The 27204-nt window shown below is 41.4% G+C and overlaps 1 protein-coding gene across 2 annotated transcripts in view; it reads right to left on the bottom strand.

Moving 5' to 3' along the window:
• The window catches only part of LOC141133608 (NACHT, LRR and PYD domains-containing protein 3-like), a 219622-nt gene that overhangs the window by 117084 nt on the left and 75334 nt on the right, over positions 1-27204 (bottom strand). For both annotated transcript variants that reach the window (XM_073623085.1, XM_073623084.1), the window contains exon 6: positions 18-1728. In XM_073623085.1, the coding sequence (XP_073479186.1) occupies positions 18-1728 (1711 nt within the window). The remainder of the gene's footprint in view (positions 1-17; positions 1729-27204) is intronic.

Below are 27204 nucleotides of genomic sequence, written 5' to 3'. Positions count from 1 at the left end.
TCAGATTAAATTTTTACCTCAAACTCTTGATATTGTGTAGAGCCGGTATAAGTTTCCTCAATCCTTCATTCGGAATATTACATGCACTTAGATCTATTTCTTTTGTCTCTCTGCAGGATTGAAGGATAAAAGACAGCACAGAGCAGTCCAGAGGGCTGAGGGGGACATTTGAAAAGTCAACCTTGTTTGATCCAATACATTGAGCCACCAGAGCCTTATTTCTGCTCTCATAGAGATAGTAGAATACGTTAAGAAGCTCTCTCTTGTCTTCTGTAGATTTGACAGATCTTTGGTCTGTGATTTTCTTCTTGATCCAGGTGATGACATGTCCGGCAACCTGAGTAGACAATTCTCCCACATGAGACTTTAACATTGATCTAGTAGAAGAGTCTGAGAGACCGCAGAGAAAACGGAGGAATATTTCAGCACGGCCGTCTTTGTAAGATTCAGCATCGTCAAGTGTTTTCTGTAATCTTTCAGGTTTATTGTCCATAAAGTGGACTAAAGCAGCAAAAAACTCCTGAACAGTGAGATGTAAGAAGGTGTAATCCACATTAGGAGGCTGACCAGATTCCATCATGAAAGATGAAAATACATGATTATCATTTCTAATACAGAATGACTCCAGATTACGCTCATCAAATACAATCAGGTGATTCATGACTCCATGTTCTGCAATCCACCCAATAGATTCCAGCAGTTCCCGGGGAGTGTGACCACTATCTTTATTCTGGCTGTGATTGGCCAGAATGTTGGAGACAAAAGTCACAAAGAGTTGTGTCACGGTTTTGGGTAATGATGTCATCAGCTGATCAGTGATTGTTGCTTGGGATCTGAAGCACATTGATAACACTGTACAGATGATCCAGCAGTATGCTGGCATATAACAGAAGGTGTACAGCATGTCATTCTCCTGCACATAATGAAAAGCCTTCTTTGATAATTCCTCATTTCCAAAGAAATTATTGAAGAAGATCTGTCTGTCTCCATGGAGAAATCCCATGATCTCAGCTATTCTCTGGAAAACACTGGTATCAACTGATGTCAGTCTGGTTGGGCGGCTGGTTATCAGTACAGAGCAACCCTTAAGAAGACTCTGCCTCACCAAACTGTCTACAATCTTATCAAAATTGGATCTCTCTTTTGGATTGGACAGTTTACTTGATCTGAAATCTATTTGGTTTATACTTTCATCTAATCCATCAAATACAAACAGCAGTCTCTCTGGATCTTGTAAAATATCTCCTATCTGACTCTCCAGATGTGGATATTGTTGAAGAATCATCTCCTCCAAGCTGACCTCTCCCAGTCTATTAAGGTCCCGGAATCTGAAGAAGAAGAGAAAGGCAAATCTCTGGTAGTGTTTTCCAGTCACCCAGTCATAGACAAACTTCTGCATTAGTGTGGTCTTCCCTATTCCTGGCACTCCGCTCACCATTACTGCATGTGGTACACATTGTGACTGGTTGTTCCATCGGAACAGCTTGTTGGGGGAAATGTGTTCCAGTTCAGTTTGTGTTTCCTTCAAGCATTCCTCATGTTTTACCCCAGTCTGTATTAGCTCATTCTGGGGACGCTGCCTGAACTGATTAGTGGAAACTACAATCAGATTCACATAACGCTCATTGATGAGGAATCTTTGTGGTTCCAGGGTAGTTCCTGGGGGTTTGTGCTCCACCAGAGTCTCAGTCTTCTCCATTAGATATTGTTTGTGCTTTTCCTGAATATCTGAGAATATAATGGAAATATTTCATGGATCAGGTTAAAGCGGAAGTCAAGAAAGTTGATATAATTTTTTTCTGCATTGATCATAATATTAGTATGGTTTTATCATTACTACATTTTAATTTCAAATGCTTACAATACAGGTTACTTTGTGTGGTTATCCATATTACTTGAGAACAGAGATTTTTTTCTCAGCAATATATACACACTTTTTATCATTTTAAAGACATTGCAAGTACAGAAAAATACCTGATATACTTTTACCCTAAATAACTCTTATGACAGATAACACACAGCCCTAGACAGTTTAGGTTTGCTATACTCTATTACTTGAAAACCATGAAAGAAAGGAAATGGCGGTCACAGTGCAAAATAAATATCTTGATATGGTTAAACAGATATACAATGATGTCTTAAGTGGAAAAACGTAATAATATATAGCCAAAATCAGTAACAAGAAACAATGCAAAGCAATATAGAAAGTCCAATATAACAGTTCCCAACACCAAATAAGTGGTTCAATACAGAGATATCTTCTAGTTCTTTTCACTACTGGTGCTCAAAGGATAGATGGCAACTTACCAGAGGTGTTTGATCCCTTTGTGTACAGGAAGGTCAAAAAACACCTTTTGAAAACCAGATTGGTTCCACTGCTTTAACCACTCCAGTGATCCCTCAGGGTATGGCTTAGATGGGTTAAATGACGCCACAGGAGACATAATTAAAAGGATTCCATAGTGTAGTATGTTTATTTGGTAATAAAAACAAGTATAAAATGATTGCACTCAGATGTTACTGTGCCACTATCCCGGCACTAGGTGTATACAGCGTGTGCGGTGTAAAGCTCAAATGTAGAGCTTTAAGGAGACTCGCTGGTTCTTCTTTTTAAGGGCTTTGTTTGCCCTTTTTTTTCAAAGATTTTATTGAAGGATATTACATTACAAGATATAGCAAAAGATGATATACATTTTTTTTTTCATGTAACATTTGTCATAAACAGTCATAAACCCAAAGCCATATAACCTGGGCATAGTGAGCATAGGTGGGTTGTACAACTATGGCACTGCCGAACAACAACATACAACATAAATGAATGAAAGAAAAGAAAAACTCTCTTGCAGAGTTAACAAGATGATTCAGCTGTGAAGGGTCCTTGAGAATCAGAGGGTGGGAAAAAGAAGAAAAAGGGGGAGGGGGAGAATAGGGATGGGAGGGGGGGAGAATAGGGATGGGAGGGGGGGGGGTTGCACCACTTCACTGTTGGAGGATACTACAACAGTGATTTCACGCTATGGTATGAGCTAGGAACTCTCAGGGAGGGTGTTACTTATTGAGATAATGATGGAGGGTGGACAAAGGATGAGTATGTTTTATTGGGTGGAGGAATTCCAGTTTTCTATATATGGGTCATGTGTCGGGTAAGTCATCTTGCCCCAAAGTTATGCAGGGAGACCCATAATATGAGAAAGAAGTTTCAAAATTGTTGAGTTCCTCTCGAGATAGGGGTTTTTCCATGAAACGTTTCCATCTGGAGTAGAAACGTTTGCTGGCTTTTGCATGGTTAAATCCAGTGTTTACCTTGTCTGTATATAGGAGATGCAAAAGTTCCCTTTTGACCTGTGAGACCTTTGAAATGCATGAGGATATCTAATGTTTTAGGATGGCTCTCCGAGCAATTAGAAGGCATATCAGAATCCAATCTTTATGCGGTAAGTGGGTCTTGGAGGACCAGGTTAGCAGATGTTCATCCCAATAGCCAAAGATTAGGAGTAGGGGGTCTTTTGGTATTTTCAGCAGGGTTATACCGTATATGAAAGATATGACTTGATCCCAAAAGATTGAGATGAACGAGCAAGACCAAAAGTGGTGAGTTAGAGGAGGTTTGACTTGTTGGCATAGGGGGCAAGTGGCAGAACTTTGATAGTTTTTTTCAGATAGAAAGGGGATATATGTTCGATGGAGGATTTTTAGTTGGGTTTCTCTCCAGGATTCGTTGGGTATCAGTTTTAGGATTTTGTTATATCCTTTAAGGAGTTTGTCCACTATGTCTGTGACCTGGAAGTCTTTGCCCCAATTTGCTGCTGAAGAGGATGTTAGTGGAGGAGTGGAGTTTAGCAGGAGGGTTTATAGATGTCAGAAATAGTGTAGGAGCCTTCTTGGAGCTTTTGATCTGTAACATCCACTTTGAATCTTTTGCTCTCAACACTGCAGGCGTTGCAAATGAAATTGACACATTGCCTAAAGTGAAAGGCATGGAATTGAGGAAGTGCGAAGGTTTTAGCAATGACTGAAGGGGGTGAGGTCGCCCAGTTTCCAAATCGCAAAGTTGTGAGAATTTGGTGAGGCCTTTTTGCTTCCAAATGAGGAAAGGTTTGTTTTCCAGCCCCGCTGGGAAGTTGGGGTTGTCCTGTATCGGAAGGTGTCTGATTATGAACGGCGAAAGCTTCAGGCTCTTTCTTGCCTCCCTCCATGCTATGGCCGTGAGAGAAGAGAAGATTGTGCTGTAGGGTTGAGGATATATATTTCCACTTACAGTGAAGAAGGGCGGCCAGTAAGTAAGGGTGAGACATTGTTGTTTCCAAAAGGTAGTTAGAGTATCAGGAGGACTTGGAAAGCCAGTCTTGGCCTATTCGGAGAAGACATGCTACATAGTAAGTCCTGACATTTGGCATATTAATGCCCCCTTCGCATCTGGGAGGATATAATTTCACAAGAGCAATGTGTGGTTGTTTATTTTGCCAGAGAAATTTAGTGATGGCTTTGTTTAAAATTTTGGTGTCTTTGTGTTTCAAGAGTAGTGGAATCGTTTGAAGTGGATACAAAAGGCGTGCAAAACTGACCATTTTTATTAGGTGGCATCTTCCCAGGAACGAAAGCAGTAGATCCATCCAGTGTTCCAACTCTCGGAATATCTTGGTAATCAAAGGGGGTAGTTTAGGTTTTATATAGAGGATGGTAGCTTCCCTATTTTTATGCCCAGGTATGTTATATGTAATTTGGCAACCTTGAAGGGGGATTGGGAGGACCATGGAGGGTTTGAAAGAGGGCCTAAGGGGAGGATTTCACTTTTACCATAGTTGATGCAGAGGCCTGAGCAGAGTTTGAATTTGTCAATGATAGTTTTGATAGTTGACATGTCGGATTGGGGACTGGCCAAGAATATAAGAACATTGTCGGCAAAAAGGGATGTGCATAATTCGTGAGTCCCAATGTCGATCCCGTGTAGCGGGGTCTTTTGGGTTAGGTACCTAGAGAGGGGTTCTAGTGCAAGGTTGAACAGCAACGGAGAAAGGGGGCAGCCTTGTCTCATGTAGAGACGGAATTCATCAGAAAGAAAACCAGCTGCCACCAGTCTGGCCATGGGAGATGTGTACATGGCGGTTATAAGGTGGTTAAAAGGGCCGTTATTTTTTTTTTTTCCACTTCAGCGAAAATTTTCCTGAGAGACATTATTTCAACTTTATATGTCAAACTTTATCTCTTCTCATTTTTCACATCATTGTGGATTGTTTCCGTCACATCTTTATTGTTTTTCCCTTCTAGGATATTATTTAATAATTTTAAAAATCAACGACAAAACGCCTCCTGTAAATATGAACCCACTATTATCTTATTCTCTCTCAGTCCCTTTTATTTCCCCCCACCCCCCCTCCCCCTCCCCTGTGTTTGGTCCGTTCCTTTATGTTATTTATTTATCCACTTGGCTCTGCACCTATTCTTTCTTTTATCTTATCTAAATAAATGTCTGAGACTTTGTATTTTTTCCAACTCTCCCATTTACTATTATCCCTTTTCTCTCCTCCTTCCATTTTGTAGTGATAATCTATTTCCTTTAGCCAGTTTCTAATGTCTGGTTTTCCACTTTTTAGCCAATTCTTGGAAATTAAGGCCTTGGCCGCATTCAGGAGGTTAGGTACTATTGATTTTCTATATTGTTTCTTAGGTTTATTATAGATATGGAAGAGGCAAGTCCAGATGTTTTGTTCTATTTCTTCTTCAGTTATTTCTTTTATGTTATTTAACACTTCCTTCCAGTACTCCATTATTATTGGGCATTCCCACCATATGTGTATGATCGTTGCTATTTGGCCACATTTTCTCCAACACAAAGAGGTTTTGTCTTGATGAAATCTGTGTATTCTTACTGGGGTCATATACCATCTTGATACTAGTTTATAATTCATTTCAATAGTCTTCATGTCCCAGGCCTTATTATATCCCATTTCTATCATTTTTTCCACTTTTTGGTTATCTATTTTTATATTCATTTCTTTTTCCCATTGATTTATGTATTCTGGTCTTTCTGGTGCTTCCAAGTCTGTCAGTGTACTATAAATTTTTGATGTTCCGTTTTTCAATGGTATTTCATTGCTACATAGCTTTTCCAGTGCGGTTAATTTCGTTTCGTCTCTCAGTGGGTGTGGTATTGTGCTTACTAAGTGCCTTAGTTGATTATAATTCCATTCATTCATCTTCCATCCATTCCTTTCCTCTATTTCTACTCGTGTTCTTATTTTGCCATTTCTAGTGATATCTTTCAATTGTGGGTTACATATTCCTTGAATTCCAAATATTTCCTTCCCAGGGGTGAAGAAATTCGATCCTGTGAGTGCTAATAGTGGTGAATTATATTTCCATTCATTCTTTAAGTGAATGGTGTCCCAAATTTTAAATACATTTTTTGTTATTTCGTGTGTGTCAGTGTCCAATGTTCTATATTTCCATGGAATCCAAATATTCTTATGTAATGTGACTCCGCTTATTATGTTTTCCATTTCCACCCGTTTTTTTTCATTTTTCTCATTTGTCCACTCTAACATTCGTGTTAAAACTATGGCTTTATAGTACCTACTTATATCTGGAGCGGCCAGACCTCCGTGCTCCTTTTTCCTTGTAATCAGCGTGTATTTGATTCTTGGTTTTTTATTAAACCATATGTATTTTAACAAAATTGTTTTAATTATTTTAAAAAAGCTCTGCGGGATCTTTACTGGTAACATCTGTAATCTGTAATTTATTTTGGGTAGTATCATCATCTTGAACATATTTATTCTTCCAATCCATGAAAGTGGCTGTATTCTTAACAATACGTATAATAGTGGAGACAGTGGACAGCCTTGCCGTGTTCCGTTCTGCATCTTAATTTTTGGAGAGAGTCTACCGTTTACTTTTACGACTGCTGTCGGGCCATTATAAAAATTTGTTATCCACTTCATCATTTTTGTCCCGATACCCAAGTGCCGCAATGTATCCATCATGAAACCCCAGTCTACCCTGTCGAATGCTTTTTCTGCATCCAATGACAGGAATAGAACTGGGGTCTCATTCTGCACCTTCTTGTGCAACATCAGTAATGATTTTAGGCTGTTGTCCCGCCCCTCTCTCCCCGGGACAAAACCAGTCTGGTCCGGGTTGATCCACTGTGGGATTAGTTTTTTTATCCTAGTGGCCAGGATCTTGGAGTACAGCTTCGTATCAGCGTTCAATAGGGCTATTGGCCTGTAGCTTGAGCAGTTAACTTTGTCTTTCCCTTCTTTTGGTAGTATTGTAATATGAGCTAGTAGTGATTCACTTCTTATTTCTTCATCTTTCCCTAAGGAATTCATATATTCTAATAGTTTTGGAGTCAGCTGTTCTTCAAATTTTTTATAGTATTTGACCGTGAACCCGTCTGGTCCTGGACTTTTTCCTACGGGAGTTTCCTTTAATGCCAGTTTTACCTCTTCTTGCGTAATATTTTTTTCCAATTCTTCTAGTTGGTCTATTTTTATTTTTGGTAAATTTGCTTTTTTTAGATATTCTTGTATCCTCTTTGTTCTTGTATTTGCTTCTTTCCAACTTTCCTGTCCTTTTATTGCATATAGGGAGCTGAAGTATTTTTGAAATGTTATCGCTATATCTGTAGTTTTATTTACCACTTCTTTTTCATTTTTGATCTTCTCAATGTAATTCAAAGACTTCTTTTTTTTTACCAAATTTGCTAGGTATTTTCCTGGTTTGTTACCCCATTTGTATTTTTCTTGTACTACTCTGTTGTACTCCTTCCTTTCTTCTTGTTCCATCCAGTCTTTTAATTGCTCTCTCTTTTGAGATAATAGGCCGAAGATTTTGTTGTTTACTTGATTTTTGTGTTTTCGTTCCAATTCATAAATTTCTTTAATTATTTGTTGCATGTTTGTTTTCCTTTCCTGTTTTTTTCTTGCCCCTATGGCTATTAATTTGCCCCTAATAACAGATTTATGCGCCTCCCATATAGTTGCTTTCGATACCTCTGGTGTATCGTTTTCCTCAAAATATCTTTTAATTTCTTCTATGATACTTTTTTCGGTCTCGCTGTCTTCTAATAAAGTTTCGTTGATTCTCCATGGACCCCTTTCAAAGACTTCTCCTTTTATTTTCATTCTCAACGTTACTGGGCTGTGATCTGAGGCGGTTATTATACCTATTTTTGTTTCTTCTATTTCTTCCAAGTTTCTATGTTCGACCATGATGTAATCCAATCTGGAGTAACTTTTGTGTACTGTTGAGTAGAATGTGTAGTCCTTTGTGCTGGGGTGCTGAATTCTCCAAGGATCTATTAGTTGCTGTTCATATAGTGTTCTTTTTAATTTCTTTAGTTGTTTTACCTCTTTGTCCCTTACTATTGAGGTGCTGTCCATTTTGTTATCCATGCTGAAGTTGAAGTCTCCGGCTAGTATTAATTTTCCTTGTTTGAATTCCATTAGTATTTTAATGATATCTATCAAATATTTTTTAGGGTTCTTATTAGGACAATAGACATTAGCCAATGTATATTTTACCCCTTGTATAGTTCCTGTAATAAAAAGATATCAACCCTCCGGATCTATTTTCCTTTGATCTATTAGAAAACGTACATTTTTCCCTAAACCGATGGCTACTCCTTTGGCCCTTCTTATTGGCGAGTCTCCTTGATACCATGTTGGTATGTTTCTTGAATAAATTTTGGTATTTGAGTTTTGGGTTATATGCGTCTCCTGTAGGAAAATTATTTCTGCTTTACTTTTTTCTAGTTCTCGGAGAATGATGTTTCTCTTCCCTGGGGAATTTAGTCCTCGGACATTATAGGAGATTATTTTTATGCTGTTTACGTTTTCCATTCTTGTGCCTTTTCTTCCCCGCCCGTCCTCCGGCCCTCCCCCCCACCCAGTCCTCTTAGAAGGCCGGGTGGAGGGGACACCCAGCGGACGCACGGGGTCTCCTCATCTCTTGTCTCAAAATAGGTGCGCCTATGTAACCACTCATGTGGATCAGACCTTTCCCTCCCCTCCCTCCTTCCCTCCCTTTTCCCTCCTCCCACCCTCCCCCTCCCTTTTTTCTGATATGGGTTTTTTACCCCCATATTCTCTAGAGCTGAGAGCATTTTACTTTGTTTTGTGGGGCACACCCTGCCCCCTCTGCTCTATTTATTGTGAGGCGGAGCTCTGTGAGACACCCTATTCTCCCCTCGCCTAAGCACTAATAGGGCGACCCCCTGTCCACTCCGCGAGTCCCTGTCTTCCTCTCCCTGCATTTTTGTTGTGTTTTACCAATCCTTTCACTTTCCTTTTTTCCCATCCCATCAACCCCAGCCCCCCCCCCCCTTTCCACTCTAAGGCCCCTTGCACTAATGTGTGGTATTTTCTCAGTTATTAATTTCCTCGCGATTCCACATCTTGATGTCTGTTCCTTGAATTTAATTGCCATTGCAGGTCATCTCCTGCCGTTATTCGCTCCTGTCTATTTGCCTATTTTTCCAGTTCTGGGGAGGGGATTTCTAGTTTGTTGCAAAAGTCCGGAATCTCCTCCACATATCTTAGCCTCGCACTTATTCCGTTTTTCCTTGCTATTAGACATGCTGGAAAATCCCAGTTGTATTGAATTTCTTGCTCCCGGAGGATTCCTAACAGTGGTTTTAATGTCCGTCGTCTTTTCAACGTTTCTTGAGACAAATCTTGAAATATTTGTAATTTACCTTCCGCAAACTCTATTTGTGTTTTCCTCTTTAGGTTTATCCAGATCTGTTTTTTTTCTTCCCATTTTTCGAAGCGTACTATTACATCTCTAGGTGTTTCCCTTGAGAACCTTTGAGGTTTTTTTACTCGAAAGACACTTTCTATTCCTATTATGTTGGTTGCATCCTTTCCCAAGATTTGGTTGAAGAGATTGTTCATTTTTTCTATTAGGTTTTCTGCTTGTTCTGTTTCCGGTAACCCGCGTATTCTCAAGTTTTTCTTTTTATCTCTATTTTCTTGCTCTTCTATTTTATATGATTGTTCCTGTTGTTCCCGTTTTAGTTTCTTTATTTCCTCTTCCAGTTCCTTTATTTTTTTTTGATGTAGGTCTACTTTGATCTCTACTTCTTCCACTCTGTTTAACATATATCCCATGTCTTTATGGAGTGTTGATATCTCTGCTTTTAGGGAATTCTCTAGTGCCGCGAACATTTTTTCCATATCCTGTTTTGTTGGCAACTGTGGTCCTTGTTGTCCTTCCTCCTTTCCTCTGTCTTCCTCTCCCATTTCTGGCTCCATTCTGGGTTCTGAGAGGTGGCTGGTTTCTGTTTGTACTTTATACTGGCCTTTTTTATCCTTGTTGTCCTTCTCTTTTGTATCTATTTGTCTGCCCTTTGAACCCACTTGTTTCTCTCCTTCTCCGATTCCTTGCTGTATATACCTGTTCATAGGGCCTGGACTTGGGCCTAGGCTGGTCCTAGGTGATTTCGGTATTGCTCCCGCACTTCTTGTTGTTTTCCCCTTCATGTTTGTTTCTATGGCTAGATTTATAAGATCTTCGAAGCTGCCTTCCAGAATACCCCTTGGTTGGGGTCTCTTAATGATGAAAAAATCTCCCAGCCTTCTTAAATTGACTTATTTTTACTAATATTTCTTTTGTTCCGTTCTCATACCCACCATCCTCCCCACAATCCAATAATAGAGATAATTAATGAGATATGAGTAGTCTCCGTTTCCCAGAAGTTATGTTACTACCTTAAGTACATTAAGCATTCCTTGGTGCTGTTCAATTGTTTAAACCATAGTATTAAGTCCCCATGCACACGGACATCTCTACAGCTGCTTTTCTAAGCCCTTTCTGAAGCTCAAAAAGGCCTGTCTATGTTAGTCTATGGCTTCATGCCCACCTAGGCGTCTCTGAGCTGCAAGTGGCATAGGCGTTCCTAAGCTGCAAAAAAAAAAAAAAAAAAAAAAAAAAACCCAGGCCCAATGGGTTCTGAGAGACGTTTTTCAGCTGCAAAAACGCTCCAACGCTAAAAAACGCTCAAAAACGCCCAAAAACATCATTCTCCAACGTCCTCCAGCGTTTTTGATCCATTGAAGAAAAAAAAAAAAAAAAAAAACGCTCAAAAACGCTCAAAAACGCTATTGCAAAAACGCTGCAAAAAGCTGAAAAAAGTTTAAAAAAGTCACTGCAAAGACACCGGCGTCTTCCCAGCGCTTTTCTAACAGCCCGTGTGCATGAGGGCCCAGGTGCTCAGCAAAATAATAATAATAATAAATGTTTTAGCGATATAATGCAATCTAATTCAAGTATTCAGCAAGATGATTTATATATTCAGCAGTATAGTTCCAGTATGAGCTTATATGTTCCACATTTTTGTTACTATGAAATTTCTTCTTATTCTATAGTTTGTACTATCAAGCCTATAGTTAGTACCATTTGCAAAAAAAAAAAACAAAACAAAAAATCACAAGAAAGGGAGATACTGCAGCAGCAGCAGCAGCAAGCAGGTGGGGGCTGGGAGACAACTCTTCTGTTGGCTTGTCTCTCTTTCACCTTCCCCTTCTCTTCTCCCCTGTCCCCCCCCCCTGTTTTTATTGTTTTTCTTAGCTCACTTGATTCAACTTTTTCAGCTCTTTCGCCTTCATTTACTTTCATTTACTTTCACTTTTCATTCCATTTTATTTCATTTTATTTCAATGTGTTCTTTCCCTTTCCCTTTCTTTTGTTCTATTACTTTTCCTTTGCTTGTTCACTTCAAAAAAACAATTGCAATAGAAAAAAGCCAATAGAGGAGAAAAAAAAAAAAAAAAACGCTCAAAAACGCTATTGCAAAAACGCTGAAAAAAGCATGTAAAAAGTTAAAAAAAGTCACTGCAAAGACACTGGCGTTTTCACAACGTTCTCCCAACAGCCTGTGTACATGAGGGCCCAGGTGCTCAGCAAAATAATTCAAATGTTTTAGTGATATAATGTAATCTAATTCAAGTATTCAGCAAGATGATTTATATATTCAGCAGTATAGTTCCAGTATGAGCTTATATGTTCCACATTTTTGTTACTATGAAATTTCTTCTTATTCTATAGTTTGTACTATCAAGCCTATAGTTAGTACCATTTGCAAAAAACAAAAACAAAAAACAAAAACAAAAACAAAACAAAACAAAAAAAAAAAATTACAAGAAAGGGAGATACTGCAGCAGCAGCAGCAGCAAACAGGTGGGGGCTGGGAGACAACTCTTCCGTTGGCTTGTCTCTCTTTCACCTTCTCCTTCTCTTCTCCCCTGTCCCCTGTTGGTGTCTTTGTGTTTCAAGAGTAGTGGAATCGTTTGAAGTGGATACAAAAGGCGTGCAAAACTGACCATTTTTATTAGGTGGCATCTTTCCAGGAACGAAAGCAGTAGATCCATCCAGTGTTCCAACTCTCGGAATATCTTGGTAATCAAAGGGGGTAGTTTAGGTTTTTTATATAGAGGATGGTAGCTTCCCTATTTTTATGCCCAGGTATGTTATATGTAATTTGGCAACCTTGAAGGGGGATTGGGAGGACCATGGAGGGTTTGAAAGAGGGCCTAAGGGGAGGATTTCACTTTTACCATAGTTGATGCAGAGGCCTGAGCAGAGTTTGAATTTGTCAATGATAGTTTTGATAGTTGACATGTCGGATTGGGGACTGGCCAAGAATATAAGAACATTGTCGGCAAAAAGGGATGTGCATAATTCGTGAGTCCCAATGTCGATCCCGTGTAGCGGGGTCTTTTGGGTTAGGTACCTAGAGAGGGGTTCTAGTGCAAGGTTGAACAGCAACGGAGAAAGGGGGCAGCCTTGTCTCATGTAGAGATGGAATTCATCAGAAAGAAAACCAGCTGCCACCAGTCTGGCCATGGAAGATGTGTACATGGCGGTTATAAGGTGGTTAAAAGGGCCGTTAAATCCCATTTTTGACAAAGTCATAGAGAGCCAGTCGAAGCTAACATTGTCAAAGGCTTTTTCCGGATCTAAAGTGATGATGGCAAAGTCCCCTCCCGGGTTACATTTAGCGTGTTCTAGGACCATCATAACTTTACGTATGTTTAGAGTGGCAGTTCTCCCTTTTATGAAACCTGCTTGTGCTGGGTGGATCAAAGAGGGAATGATGTTGGCAAGTCTGGTGGCAATGATTTTTGAAAGAATTTTGACATCTAGATTTAGTAGTGAAATTGGTCTATAGGAGCCTGGTTCGAGGGGGTCCTTTCCTTTCTTGGAAAGCAGTTTGATAAAGGCCTGGTTTCCCGAGGGTAAGTAGGGGCCCCCTGAAAAAATGCCTTTATAGACACTGAGTAGGGTGGGCTCTGTTATTTTACGTAGGGTTTTATAGAATTCCCCTGAGAACACGTCGAGGCCTGGTGCTTTAGATGGCGCTAGTTTACGAATGGTAGTGGAAATTTCGGATAGGGAAATGGGTGCATTTAGTGATTCCAGTTGGGAGAAGGTGACCATTGGTAGGGTTACATTGTCGAGAAAGGATTCTGCGACTTTTTTGTCAATGGGGTCGGGAGCATATAATGATGTATAGTATTGCAGCATAACTTTATTAATTTCCTGGTGTGAGTTTTTGTTGGAGCCTGAAGTGTACTGTAAAGAGGTCGGTAAAGGCCTTTGCTCAGTCTTGCCAGTAATTTACCTGCTTTGTTACCAAATTTATGAAGTGTTGCATCTAAGTGGGCTCTTTTCGTAATTTCTAGCGCGTCTGCTCAGGTGTCAAATACTCTTTTCGTGGCTTGCCATTCAGCTCTATTTTCGGGGGAATTTAGGGCACATAGAGATTACTGCGCTAGACAGAGTCTAGAGCTAGCCATTTTGTACTTAGTTAGAGTGTGCTTTTTTAGGAGGCGACGTAGAAGATGATTCGGCCTCGAAGGAAGGCTTTGCCAGCTTCCCAAAAGAGGTTTGGGTGATCAATGTGTGATGAGTTAGTCGTGGAGTATTCATCCCATGCTATCTCCATGTGCTTTTGGAAATCAGCATTATTATGCAGATAGGAGGGGAAACGCCAGATCCTGGGGTTAGGGTGCAGGTTGGGGCTGTCGTGAATGTCTGCTTCAGAGATCATTGGAACCATGTTGTTGGTGCAGAAAAGATAGTCAATTCTGGTGAAGACAGTATGAGGGTTGGAGTAGAAGGTGAATTCCCTGTCGATTGGGTGAAGAAGCTGCCAAATGTCATGGCGATGGAGAGAGTCTATCGTGCATGCAAGATGCGTTAAGGTGGGGGTTGTGTGCATTTCTCAGGGGCGTTTGGGTGTAGATCTATCGTCTGTGGGATGCATTAAGGTGTTGAAGTCTCCCCCAACTACATGTGGGATCTGTGGGTTGGTGAGTAGTCTAGCGGAGATCTCACTGAAAAATTGTTTGCCAGGGCTGTTGGGGGCATAGATGTTGGAGATAACTAAATCACTATTGGCTACACGGATGTGTGCCGTGAGGAAGCAGCCTTGATCGTCATGATCTGTAGAAATGACTTCACAAGGAAGGTTTCTATTAATCAAGATAAGAACCCCTGCTTTACGTCCAACTGCTTTGGATCCTAAAACTGTGCTTACCCAGAGTTTTCTCATGTGATGGAAATCGGGGGAGGATAGGTGGGTCTCTTGGAGGAGGGCAATGTCTGTTTGCAGCCTCATCAGATGGTGAAGGATTTTTAGTCTCTTATTGGGGGATCTAAGCCCTTTTACATTCCAGGAGGTGACTTTCACGGGAAGGGGATTGAAATGAGGGGTTTGGGCCGGTGTGAGGAACTCATTGAGTTTTGGTCTGGGGGAGAGAATTGGTGTATTAGCGTGGTGTATCTCAGTTTGCAAATAGGAGATAAGTCGTGCAAAGGAGTCTGGGGACAGTTGATTGGTATATGTTAAGGGAAGGAGATGTGGGAAAATGTTTGAGGGAGTAAAAAAACTGATTACACAATATACTAAACATTAAGTGAACTTCTCTTTTTTCCGCATGGAGACACTGCATAGGTCACTGCTCCCATGCTGACCCGAAAGGTGCATCGTAAACTAGCCCGTAAGGAGCAGTAATGTTTCTTGCAGCAGACTTTGAGAATGCATGGGGAAGGGAGGTGACTGAATGCAGTAAGACCATGGAAAGAATATTACAGATATGCCGGAGACATAAAATGGATGGGGGTAACCCATGTAAGAACATAATAACAAGCCCTACCCACTTTTGTGGAGGCCATAATCGAGGGTGACATTAGAGGAGGTAAAACCCAAACTCGTTTGACCTAGGGGATCTTATGTGCGCCAAATGTAGTCTGGGCTGGTTTAACGTGGAGTAGAACGATGGTCGAGTCCAGAAGGCCTGAATCGTTTTCGACCGCTCACCTCCATGCCTGTCACGTTTGCCGCGGAATCCGAGAAGGCCGAAGCTGGGGCCTCGATTTGCGGCTGGGCTGGCAGCGCCGGGTGGGCCATGTGCGATTGTGGCCCGTTTTTTTCAACCGTAACCCTGCGATCCCCCATGCCACTGTAATCCTGTGATCCCCCATCCCAGCCATCCTGCGACCCCCCCCATCCCAGCCATCCTGCGTTCCCCCAATCCCAGCCATCCTGCATTCCCCCAATCCCAGCCATCCTGCATTCCCCCCATCCCAGCCATCCTGCGATCCCCCCATCATGCGATCCCCCATCCACCCCCCATCCCAGCCATCCAACGATCCCCCCATCCACCCCCATCCCATCCATCCTGCGATCCCCCCATCCCAGCCGCCATCCTGCGATCCCCCCATCCCAGCCATCCTGCGATCCCCCCATCCCAGCCATCCTGCGATCCCCCCATCCACCCCCCATCCCAGCCATCCTGCCATCCCAGCCATCCTGCGAACCCCCATCCACCCCCCATCCCAGCCATCCTGCGATCCCCCCATCCACAGTGAGGCTGCATTCATGGGCACAGTGAGGCTACAATGGTGGGCACAGTGAGCCTGCATTCATGGGCACAATGAGGCTGCAATGGTGGGCACAGTGAGGCTGCATTCATGGGCACAGTGAGGCTGCAATGGTGGGCACAGTGAGGTTGCATTCACGGTCACAGTGAGGCTGCAATGGTGGGTACAGTGAGGCTGCAATGGTGGGCACAGTGAGGCTGCATTCATGGGCACAGTGAGGCTGCAATGGTGGGCACAGTGAGGCTGCATTCATGGGCACAGTGAGACTGCAATGGTCGGCACAGTGAGGTGCTTTCATGGACACAGTGAGGCTGCATTTGATGGGCACAGTGAGACTGCATTTGATGGGCACAGTGAGACTGCATTCACGGGTACAGTGAGGCTGCATTCACAGGCACAGTAAAGCTGCATTTGATGGGCAATCGTGCATGATTGTGTAGACAGGGCTCCAGTACACTGTATTGCCCGTGCGTTGGAGCGGGGGATACATAATTTCCGGGTCCCGTATGGCTACCCATCTGGCCTGCCACTGAGAGTGAGGCGTGAACCGCACACCAATGCCGGAGTAACAGGCCGGAGTCAATTTTAAGTGTGAGTGTGTGCCGCCCATTCTAATTTGTTGCCTTCCTGAGTCCTGTCCCTAAACTACTTACTTTATTACAAATAAAATAGGAATTTTTTTTTCCTTAATATCTATCTTAAATCACATTGTTAATTGCATATTGTACTTGCTTGTAGCTTAAATGCTGAAATTTGCACTTGAGGACCAGCCGCCACAGTTATACTGCGGCAGGTTGGCTCCCCTGGATGAGCCATTTTAGCTGTACGTCGGCCACTTTAAGAGCACTATTCAAAAATATGTAGAAGAATACATATCAGCCTAAACTGAGGAAGAAATTAGTTTTTTTTTTTTTTTTTTTAGGTATTTATTATAGCAAAAAGTAAAAAATATTGTTTTTTTCTTTCAAAATTGTCGATCTTATTTTGTTTATAGCGCAAAAAATAAAAAACAGAGGTGATCAAATACCCCCAAAAAAGCTCTATTTGTGGGGAAAAAAGGACGTCAATTTTGCTTGGGAACAATGTTGTACGACTGCGCAATTGTCAGTTAAACCGATGCAGTACCCTATGGCAAAAAAATGGCCTGGTCATTGAGGGTACAAATCTTGTGGGGCTGAAGTGGTTAAACCATTAATTGTGTAACTTTTGGAGATGCCAGTAAAAACTTGGCTGTGCAAGTAAATTTTGAGTGTCATGTCAGTAAATTTCAATCTGGCAGGTTGGCTTTATAAGATTTCAATGGTATATTCAAAAGACAAAAAAGCAAAAAGAGAGAAGTTAATTGTTAAGTACAGTATTATGTACACTTTAACCCTTTCACTGCCAAGTCTGTCTGCTGTACGGACCTACAAAAGGGCCTGCAGGTGGCCAGGTCAGTATGGCGTACAGACCTCTTTTCTCCCGCTCCTGTAAGCTTATGGTCACTTCAATGACCATAAGCTTATACCAGAATTGTTCAACAGACTTTGCTTAACAATTCTATAACTCTGATCAGCATATTACAGCCCGCTGATCAGAGTTATTAACCCCTAATGTGACAGCCCCATCTCCATGCCGCGCTTCCCTGTCCCCAGCCTCTCTACCTCCCGCACCTCCCTTCCACCTAAAATGACTCCCCCTACTCTCCTCTCCTATCCCCTTCAACCCCCTTCTCCCCTCCCCAGCACTGACCCCCCCCACACCCGATCCGATCCCCCCAAATTTGATCTCCCACAGCCACCATCATAAGCCTGCATCCCTCCTCTGCCGCTCCCACCAGCTTCAGTTGCTGCTGGGGGCTTGAGGGGGTCCAGATGTGTCCCCCATCACTCAGATATCCCCCTAACACTGCTCCGCGCACCCCCAATCCATGCCTGCTCTGGTGGCATCTCTCCATCCCCTCCCACAGCCTGAAGCTTCTGCTCCGGTAAGCGGACAGGCTCGGGATCGCGGTGGGGGGAGGGGGGAGCAGTGCGGGTGATGTTTGGGCTTAGAGGGGCTTGGTAAACATGTGTTTACCACCTCCTAAGTGTGGCACCCTGGGCGCATATAGCGATCACTGTATTCGCTCCTATATGCCCACTGACATCTGATAATAGTAACCGTGAGAGTTACTATGTATCAAACTGTCAATTTATAAAGGAATGGATTCTCTATACAGATTCCATTCATTCAAGTAAAGTGATACAGAGAAAAGGACGATCTTCAGTCCCTTTCTCTGTCTCAAAAAAAGATATAGGGGTGTATTTAGACATTTGCTATCTCACCAAAGACCCCCCCCCCAAAAAAAAATTAAAAAATGACTAAAGAAAAAAATTTAAAAAAGGAAAAATGTTAAAAAAAAAACCAAACACATTAAGACCCCACAGGTCTGACCACACTCACCCCACCATGGTGACGCCCCCACACTCACCCCTCCATGGTAACGGTCCCCCTCCACACTCATCCCTCCACGGATACCTCAGCTTCTCCTCCTGGCCAACCCGATCCGTCCTGATTGGCCAGGAGGAGAAGCAAGAAGACGAGTGGGTGGGTTCAGGGTCCAATCCTCTACGCCCCAAGCCCAACCTTTTTCAAGCCAATTAGAGCCTCAGGCTTTAATCATGTGGCTTGAAAATAAAAAACTCATACAAATGTATGAGTCCGGTGCTCTGCAGGGGGGTGGTGCCCCTGTGCCCTTAATGTTTGGCCGCTCCTGGACATGGAGCAGACTCCGTCAAGCAGATCCGCCTTCTCAGCGGGGATCTGTCCGCTGATCCCCGCTGAGCAGGCGGATGACAGGTCCGTGTCCGCTCCGCTGATGCAGAGCAGACACGGACACAGCCTGCGGTTCTCTATGGGGTGGCCTGTCCATTTCCATTGGATGCCATCTGATCTGATCTGCTAGATGGATGAGGAATGGAATCCTCATCTGTCAGTTTTTAGCGGACCGGATCGGATGCAGGCGGGTATAAATGAACACATGTCCATTTACATCAGTCTCTTCATAGAGAACACAGGGTGGTCTGATTTGGGCCGCCTGAAAAATGGACAGGCAGACCCAATTAGTGTGCTTGTGTGAAAGGGACCTAAGGCCTTGTTCATACAGGGCATACACAGCGTACCTTTACAGGGATGCACAGGTGTTCCATGCATCTTTGTGCAGACAGTCCCATTGATGTCATTTGGGATGTAGGGCCTGCACGAACAGAGCCGTTGCTCCCAATTTTACATCCATGTAGGTCCACATGCATGTCCCTGAGCTCACACTGTCTGCGTTCGGGGTCATGTACCCACACCCACACGGATGTCAGATTGGGAACAGTAGCTATGCCTGTGCGGTCATTGCATTCCAATTGACATAAATGGGATTGCCTGTACAAGGATGCACGGAAGACCTGTGTATCCCCGTGCGGGTAAACATGGCCCCCCCATTGGTGTATACTTTAGTATGCCACATGTGAACGATGCTTTAGTACTAATTTAGCAGGGATTTTGTACGTTAAGTTGTGTCTCTATTAATGATTTTAGTGTATTTTTTGTGAAAATAGCGACATGGTGAACATTTGCGCAATTATTGCGGGGGCCCAAAAAATCTGTAGCACTTTTTTTTATTCTACAGGTGATGTGCTTTTAGAAAATGTCTAGTTTGGGTGGTCTTTTCAAATTCTGAAATCTGTAAGTGAAAAATGAAAACCTCCAAATTTTTGGGTACGTTCGATTTTCACCATTTTGCAAAAAGGGGCAATTTAAAATTTACAAATATTTGTTATTTATTAACTCCATACAGATTAAGCATTTATATTTAGTAAGGATTTAGCAGGAATTTGTAAAATTAGCTTTATTTTTATCTGCTAATAAAGGTTTTAGTGTATTTTTGGTGAATATATTGGTTTAATAAACATTTGCGCAAATCATTGGCACCTTCTTTTTATTCTAGAGGTCATATACTTTCAGAAAATATATGGTTTTGGGGGTCTTTCACAAATTCTGAAAGCTGTAAGGGAAAAATGAAAACCTTCAGATTTTTAGAGATTTGGATATTTACATTTTTGCATACGTTCGATTTTCACCATTTTGCAAAAAGGCTCAATGTAAAAATTAAAATGTTTTGTTATTTATTAACTCCATACAGGTTAAGCTTTCATATTTAGTAGGGATTTCGCAGGAATTTTGTAAATTTAGCTGTGTTTGTTATTTATTAACTCCATACAGATTAAGCATTTATATTTAGTAAGGATTTAGCAGGAATTTGTAAAATTAGCTTTATTTTTATCTGCTAATAATTTTTTTTAGTGTATTTTTTGCCAATATAATGGTTCGATAAACATTTGCGCAAATACCGCAGGATCTAAAAAATCAGTAGCACCTTCTTTTTATTCTAGAGGTCATATGCTTTCAGAAAATATGTGGGTTTGGGGGTCTTTCACAAATTCTGAAAGTTCTAAGGGAAAAATGAAAACCTTCAGATTTTTTGAGAAATTTGGATATTTACACTTTTGTGTCTGTTCAATTTTCACCATTTCGCAAAAAGGCGTAATTTAAAAGTTACAAATATTTGTTATTTATTAACTTGATACAGGTTAAGCTTTTATATTTAATAGGAATTTTGTAAAATTTGCTGTGTTTTTATCTGCTAATAATGATTTTAGTGTATTTTCTGCAAATATATTGCTTTGATAAACATTTGCGCAAATACCGCAGGGTCTAAAAAATCTATGGTTTGGGTGGTCTTTCACAAATTCTGAAAGCTATAAGTGAAAAATAAAAAAAAGCAAAGGAAAAATTGCAAAAATGGTCTGGCCATCTGAGTGTACAAAACGGAGCACAGGGCCTGGCAGCGAAAGGGTTAAAGTGACCTTGTGCTTAACTGAATCAGATAATGCATGTTTCCTGCAAAAGGGAGAGACTTTCTACCTTTACACACAGTCAGATGGGTAAAGAGAAATTGCCCCTGTAGACTGCAGCAGGGGAGGACTGGTCAAGGGGCATTTCTGGCCAATCCAGGGCTAATGAGATATGATGGGCTGGTGGACCAAAGACTTTTTATACAAGTGATCACAAGTAGTTGACTTTGAACCAGACTGTCTCCTTGCCACATTGAATATATTTTCCTTTTATACCTCAATACCAACTGAGTCAGGATTGAGGTGGTGGAACACTTTCTGCAGAAATAAAACAGATCATCCATTACCCAGTGTAAATATTATGGAGGCCTGGGACTATCAATAATAAATACTTTCATTTTGAGCACAGGTTGTTCAAACAAATGAACCACTTCATGTCCTTAGGCCATTTATAAATGGCCTACATTGAAGTGGGTATACCGTGTTGCATCCCAGCATCATTTTCTTTCAACTGGCGATTGTCTTTTTAGCAAAAGTAATTGGAACAGCTATACAGCTGCTGGATTACTTTTACAGGTGGCGGAAGGGGGTCCCCCTCCTGCCACCCCCTTTACCAGGCTCTGATCAGGGAAGCCGGTAAGGATGTGATACATACAGCTCCGAGCACACAGAGAGAGGAGTGGGAGATCAGAATGCAGAAGCCATGAGGATTTTGTCACTTCCAGTTCTGTTTTTACTGGCTGGTTACCAGCCAGTGAATCAGCCGATCAGACCAATCTATGTCTAATTACCTGCATTAGAGGCCAGAGAAGAGAAATGGGGTCTAATAGATCTCGCCATAAAATAAACATGTCAAGGCCCATGCTATCACAAGGTATGTTCATCTCTTGTGAAAGTAATAAGGTTCATACATTTATTTTTTAAGTACAGTGTTAAAAAAATAAATAAAATATATGATCAAATATAAAAAAATTGTTTTTAAAGAACCTCATCCCCCTGTGCTCACACATGCAAAAGGCACACATGTGCACACATTCCCACACACATATGTAAACATCAATTTCACCACACATGTGAGGTATTGCCACCAACGTCAGAGTGAGATCCATAATTCTAACACCAGACCTCCTATGTGACTCTAAACTGGTAACCTGTAAAGGCTTTAAAAGTGTCACCTATGGAGATTTTTAGGTACCGTAGTTTGCCATTGTTCCACGGGTGTACGCAATTTTAAAGCGTGACATGTTTGGTATCTATTTACACAGGGTAACATCATCTTTTATACTTTACCAAGCAATTGGGTATTATATTTTGTTTTTGCACATTAAAATTCATTAAAACTTTATCAACACATCTTCCCACAATACCAGACTCACTTCATCTATGGGGACTTTCAGAAGAAACAATGACTTGTACGACGTCTGGAAATGCCATCACACCACCGAACGAGACCATTCTTTCTTTTCACATTGTCACAATTCATATACCCAAATTGATTCCTTTCTCGTGGACAAATGGACACCACCTAAAATATCAGAATCCTCTATAGCCACAATTACATGGTCAGACCATGCACCCATATCTATAACCATTGAAGATTGGCCACCTTCCCCATGCACAAAGATCTGGAGAGCCAATGTCTCGGTCATCCACTCACCCAAATACTCGGCCTCTATTCGCAAACACTTGAAAGAATTCTTTGATCTCAACAAAGGATCTGCGTCTAACAATACCATTCTTTGGAACGCCCACAAAGCGTTCATTAGAGGGATTATTATTATTATATATAAGTGCTAGAGAGAAGAGAAGGACATCACAGCGTCTAGACACCCTCACATCCAACATTAAAACAATAGAAGACCAGAACCAAAAAACCCCGACCCCAAACTGAAAGAAAAATTAGTACTCCTCAGACAAGAACTAAGAAATACATTACTTGAATCATATGACATAGCCCAAAAACAATTCAAAGCTAAACACTATTTCACAGGGAATAAAGCAGAGGAAGCCATGGCACTTAAAATCAAAGAGCACCACATTAAAACCAAAATCCCACACCTATTTCACCTTACCACAAAACAAAAACTTATGGATCCTCAAGCCATAGCTGACACGTTTAGTCATTACTATCAAACAATATATAACCTAAAAGATGACTCTACCATCACCCAACTATCCATAGAAGACATAGACTCCTTCTTACATGAAATTAATTTACCCAAATTATCTCAGGAGCAACTCTCCAAATTCAACGCCCTATTTACCCCTCTAGAAATTCTAGATACCATCTCAACCCTACCATCCAACAAATCCCCTGGACCAGATAGTCTAACTAGGGAATACTACAAACAATTCCGCACAATTCTAGCACCCTTTTATTCTCAAAGGTGCAACGACGCTGCCTCCTCCTCTTCTCTCCCAAAAGAAATGCTTAATGTGTTAATAATCAAAATCCCGAAGCAAGGTACCTACATCACTGCAAAACTTTAGACCTATCTAACTTCTAAATATAGACACAAACATTTATACCAAACTTATAGAGACCAGATTAGTAAACATTATGCCCTCACTGATCCATCTGGATCAATATGGTTTCACAAAAGGGAGGCAAACTTTTAACGCAACTCGCAGAATTATCAATATAATACACAATGCTGAGACCACTGCTCCTATCTCTGGACGCAGAGAAGGCATTCGATAGAGTTCACTGGTCATATCTAAGAACATCACTTCATAAGGTTGGATTCCAAAGCCACATCCTCCCCGCCATAATGGCTTTGTACTCATCACTATCATCCCAAATATACACATCTGAGATCTCTAAATCATTCCCAATAACTAATGGCACCCGTCAGGGCTATCCTCTATCGCCACTGATTTTCAATCTATTAATGAAACCCCTGGCGGAACATATCAGCGGATGTTCACATTACAAGTCTAAAATTGGATCTATAGATCATAAAATCAATCTGTTTGCTGACGATGTGATAATGATGATCACCAACCCTGTGTCCTCTCTAGCTTCTGTTCAATAAGAGATTAGAGATTTAGTGCCATTTCATATTATAGAGTTAATGAAAATAAGTCATATATTTTAGACTTAGGACTAGATGCTATAACCAGCAACATAATATGCAACCTCTATACATACCCATGTGCACACACGGGAATATCTTCTCTGGGCCTTTTCACTTACCAAATATACGAAAGGACTATTCAGTAACAACTATGTTGAAGCTAAACAAATGCTTATCAGAGAAACAACCAAACTTACCAAATACAAGTTTTTTATGGTCTGGCAGGTTGGCAGCCTTTAAAATGCTCATACTTCCCTGACTTCCCTGACTACTATGTATATTCCGCACACTACCTATACCACTAACAAATTCATATATCAAATCTCTTCAATCTATTGAATTATATATGGTAGGGCAAAAAATCAAGAAGTAGTCATTTAAAAATTATTAAACACAGACTAGCAGGAGGAATGAGGTACATTGACTTAAAAGATTATTACCTAGCCACCATACTGTCACAAATTAAAGACTGGACAACTACGCATCCAAACCCACTATGGGGAAACATCAAAAACATCATGAAGCAACCTTAAAAATTGGCTGTTTAGCACCACCACTAACCCACCTTACTTACACCTGTACTCTCCAACTATTCAAGCCTCAGTCAAAGCATGAAAAATACTACATTACATCAAATGGTCCACGCTTACCACCAAGTGTCTACAAATACCTCTCACCCTCACCCTCCAACTAGCGTCGCCTGATCTAATCTTACCCAAAAGTATTAAAACAGGCAACAAGAACGTCTGAACTCAGGGACAAGATAATACACAAATCCTTTACTCAAACCCAAACGAAATACAACGCACCCACCACAGACTATTTCTACCACAAAATTAAAAAAAGTCTCTCAGCACATACCCACATAGAAGGGGCATTGCCTACCAGACTATGGTATTATTATTTCTCAGACAACATAGATGCAAAAGGTATTTCACTAATATATTCTGCACTACAAGAAAACTGGTATTCCATAATCTAAACTGTATAAAGATGGGGAAGATGATCTACAATCACACTATTCTGATCAGCAATGGCAAAAGGCCTTAAAATCAATATACAAAGCTACATGCTGCACTTCCTTATGGGAACTAGCAAACGAAATAACATCACAAAGATTGGCCAAATTCCAAACAAATATCTCACCCCTCTGTTGGAGAAATTGTAACCACACAGGTACCCTGTTTCATATTTTGTGGTCATGCCCAGCCTTGACAAGTCTATGGAAAGAAGTAGAAACTTTAATCCAGGATATCTGTCACTGCCACATCCTCCTTACCCTGCAAATGGCTGTTGGCTACATATGATCGCAGAGTCACTAGCACCACCTTTTAGACTAGTGCTCACACACATACTCCTAGCAACCAGGCTACTCATTACTAGATGCTGGAAAAAAACAACTACCCCAACCTTAGCAGAAGTAGTCACCCTGGTTCATTCGCACTACACATATGAATCTATAATATCGTGGGGAAAACCCTCATATTCTAAACTTCAAAATCTTTGGCTCCCATGGAAGCGATGGTATGCTAAAAAACTTGAAAAACAACCTTTTGATAACACTAATGAAGGGTCATAGCATTAGGCTGAGGCCCACATGGGATGGCTCAGAGAGGGCTGCAGTTTTCTCTCCTCCTTTTCTATTTGTTTCAGGTTGCCATTGGTTGCCACTGTTTCTCCGGGCAGCAACAGCCAGGGGATGGGTAGTCAAGTGTCACGGAACGTCCCACACTCCGCTTGAGTGCTTCCGTCAGTATACCACTTCCTTGTAGTCTGGATACAGATATCAGATATTCCAACCTATCTGAGCACAAAACAAGGCGACACTTGCTTGTTGCTAACATGGTCTGACTTTATTTAGAACCAGAATACAGTCTTATATGCAGGAGAAGATGAGGTTCCCCCCTCCTGCTCATATTACCCTAACAATACAAACGTAACCTAATTACCTAATTAGCATGAGCTAGTTTACTAAATCATTTATCCTGACCAGCTGACTCAGAGACATGACCTGTAGGACACAGACTTGTGGGCACCGAGCTTCACACAGTAACAGAGTTAATTATCATAAGTACAACCACAGGACATTTTCTCACAATAGCAGAAGCTCCAATAGGTGTCGGCCAGTCTCCTACATTGTATAGAGGACAATGTGATCAGCTCATTGACTATTCAACACACATTACCATAAACATCCACACAGGGTTACTTAGAATAAACAACAATGAGTTGAATACCCTTAGAACCTGTGGTAAGCCAGACTAAACTAATTTACATTAAACACATTATAGCTGACATCAGACAGGTGAGTGGAGTTGATGATACCAGCATCTCCTCACAGTATGTGTCCCAACAGTATGAATCAGTGTTATCAGCAGGGGGCTGCTGGAGGAATCCCTCCTCCCTCTTCAGGGACACACATCCCAAATGACCACAGCAAGGAGTCCCCAACAGAATCAAACAACATACAATATATACATATATACACGACTGAGTCTGATTAGTACAGTTCAGACTGGATTTCTAATTCACCTCACAAAGAGTATTATTTCATTGAAAATCCAGGGCCCATAATCAAAAAGCAGGAGACTTGCATTCAGTCCTCTCCAACAGCCTCTTTCCCGGCTAGGTCTGTCACAGAAGGATTCAGAGATGGTTTTTTGGTCCCTTCTTTTAAGGGAACGTTCCATGGTCCAGAATTTGAAATCTGTTTATACTCATGCATCGGTGGTTCAAGACAAAATTTCCAAGGAACTGGCGGAAGGGAGAATTGCAGGCCCATTTTCTTCTCCGCCATTTCTGAATTTTAGGCTCTCCCCGATAGGGTTAGTTCCTAAAAAAGAACAAGGTTGTTATCATATGATACATCACCTTTCATATCCAGTGGACTTTTCTTTGAATGATGAAGTGGCTGGTGTTGAAGCCCTGGTTTGTTATTCATCCTTTGATGAGGCTTTGGTTATTTTAAGGTATCATGGACAGGGTGCTCTGCTAGCCAAAGCAGATATTAAGTCAGCATTTCGGCTGCTCCCGGTCCATCTGCAAGGATTCAATTCTTTGGGTTTTCAAATTTTGGGCCAATTTTACTTTGACAAATGTATGCCCATGGGGTTTTCTCTGTCTTGTTTCTACTTTGAAGCCTTCTCGACATTTTTACACTGGATTCTGTCAGAGCTTCATCCCTGTGGGGGTTTTCTACATTATCTAGATGATTTTTATTTGTTGGCCTGGCAGGTTCCTCCTCTTGCCTAGAATCTCTACAGCTGTTTTTCAACATTTGTGAACACTTTGGGGTCTCTCTGGCATCCGAAAAGACAGTCTTGCCCTCTACTTCTATCGAATTTTTAGGGATTACCATCGATTCCACAGTAATG

Source organism: Aquarana catesbeiana, linkage group LG03 (genome assembly GCF_042186555.1).
Source record: "Aquarana catesbeiana isolate 2022-GZ linkage group LG03, ASM4218655v1, whole genome shotgun sequence".
In the NCBI taxonomy this organism is placed as follows: domain Eukaryota; kingdom Metazoa; phylum Chordata; class Amphibia; order Anura; family Ranidae; genus Aquarana; species Aquarana catesbeiana.
This window is presented reverse-complemented; position numbering and strand designations above follow the sequence as displayed.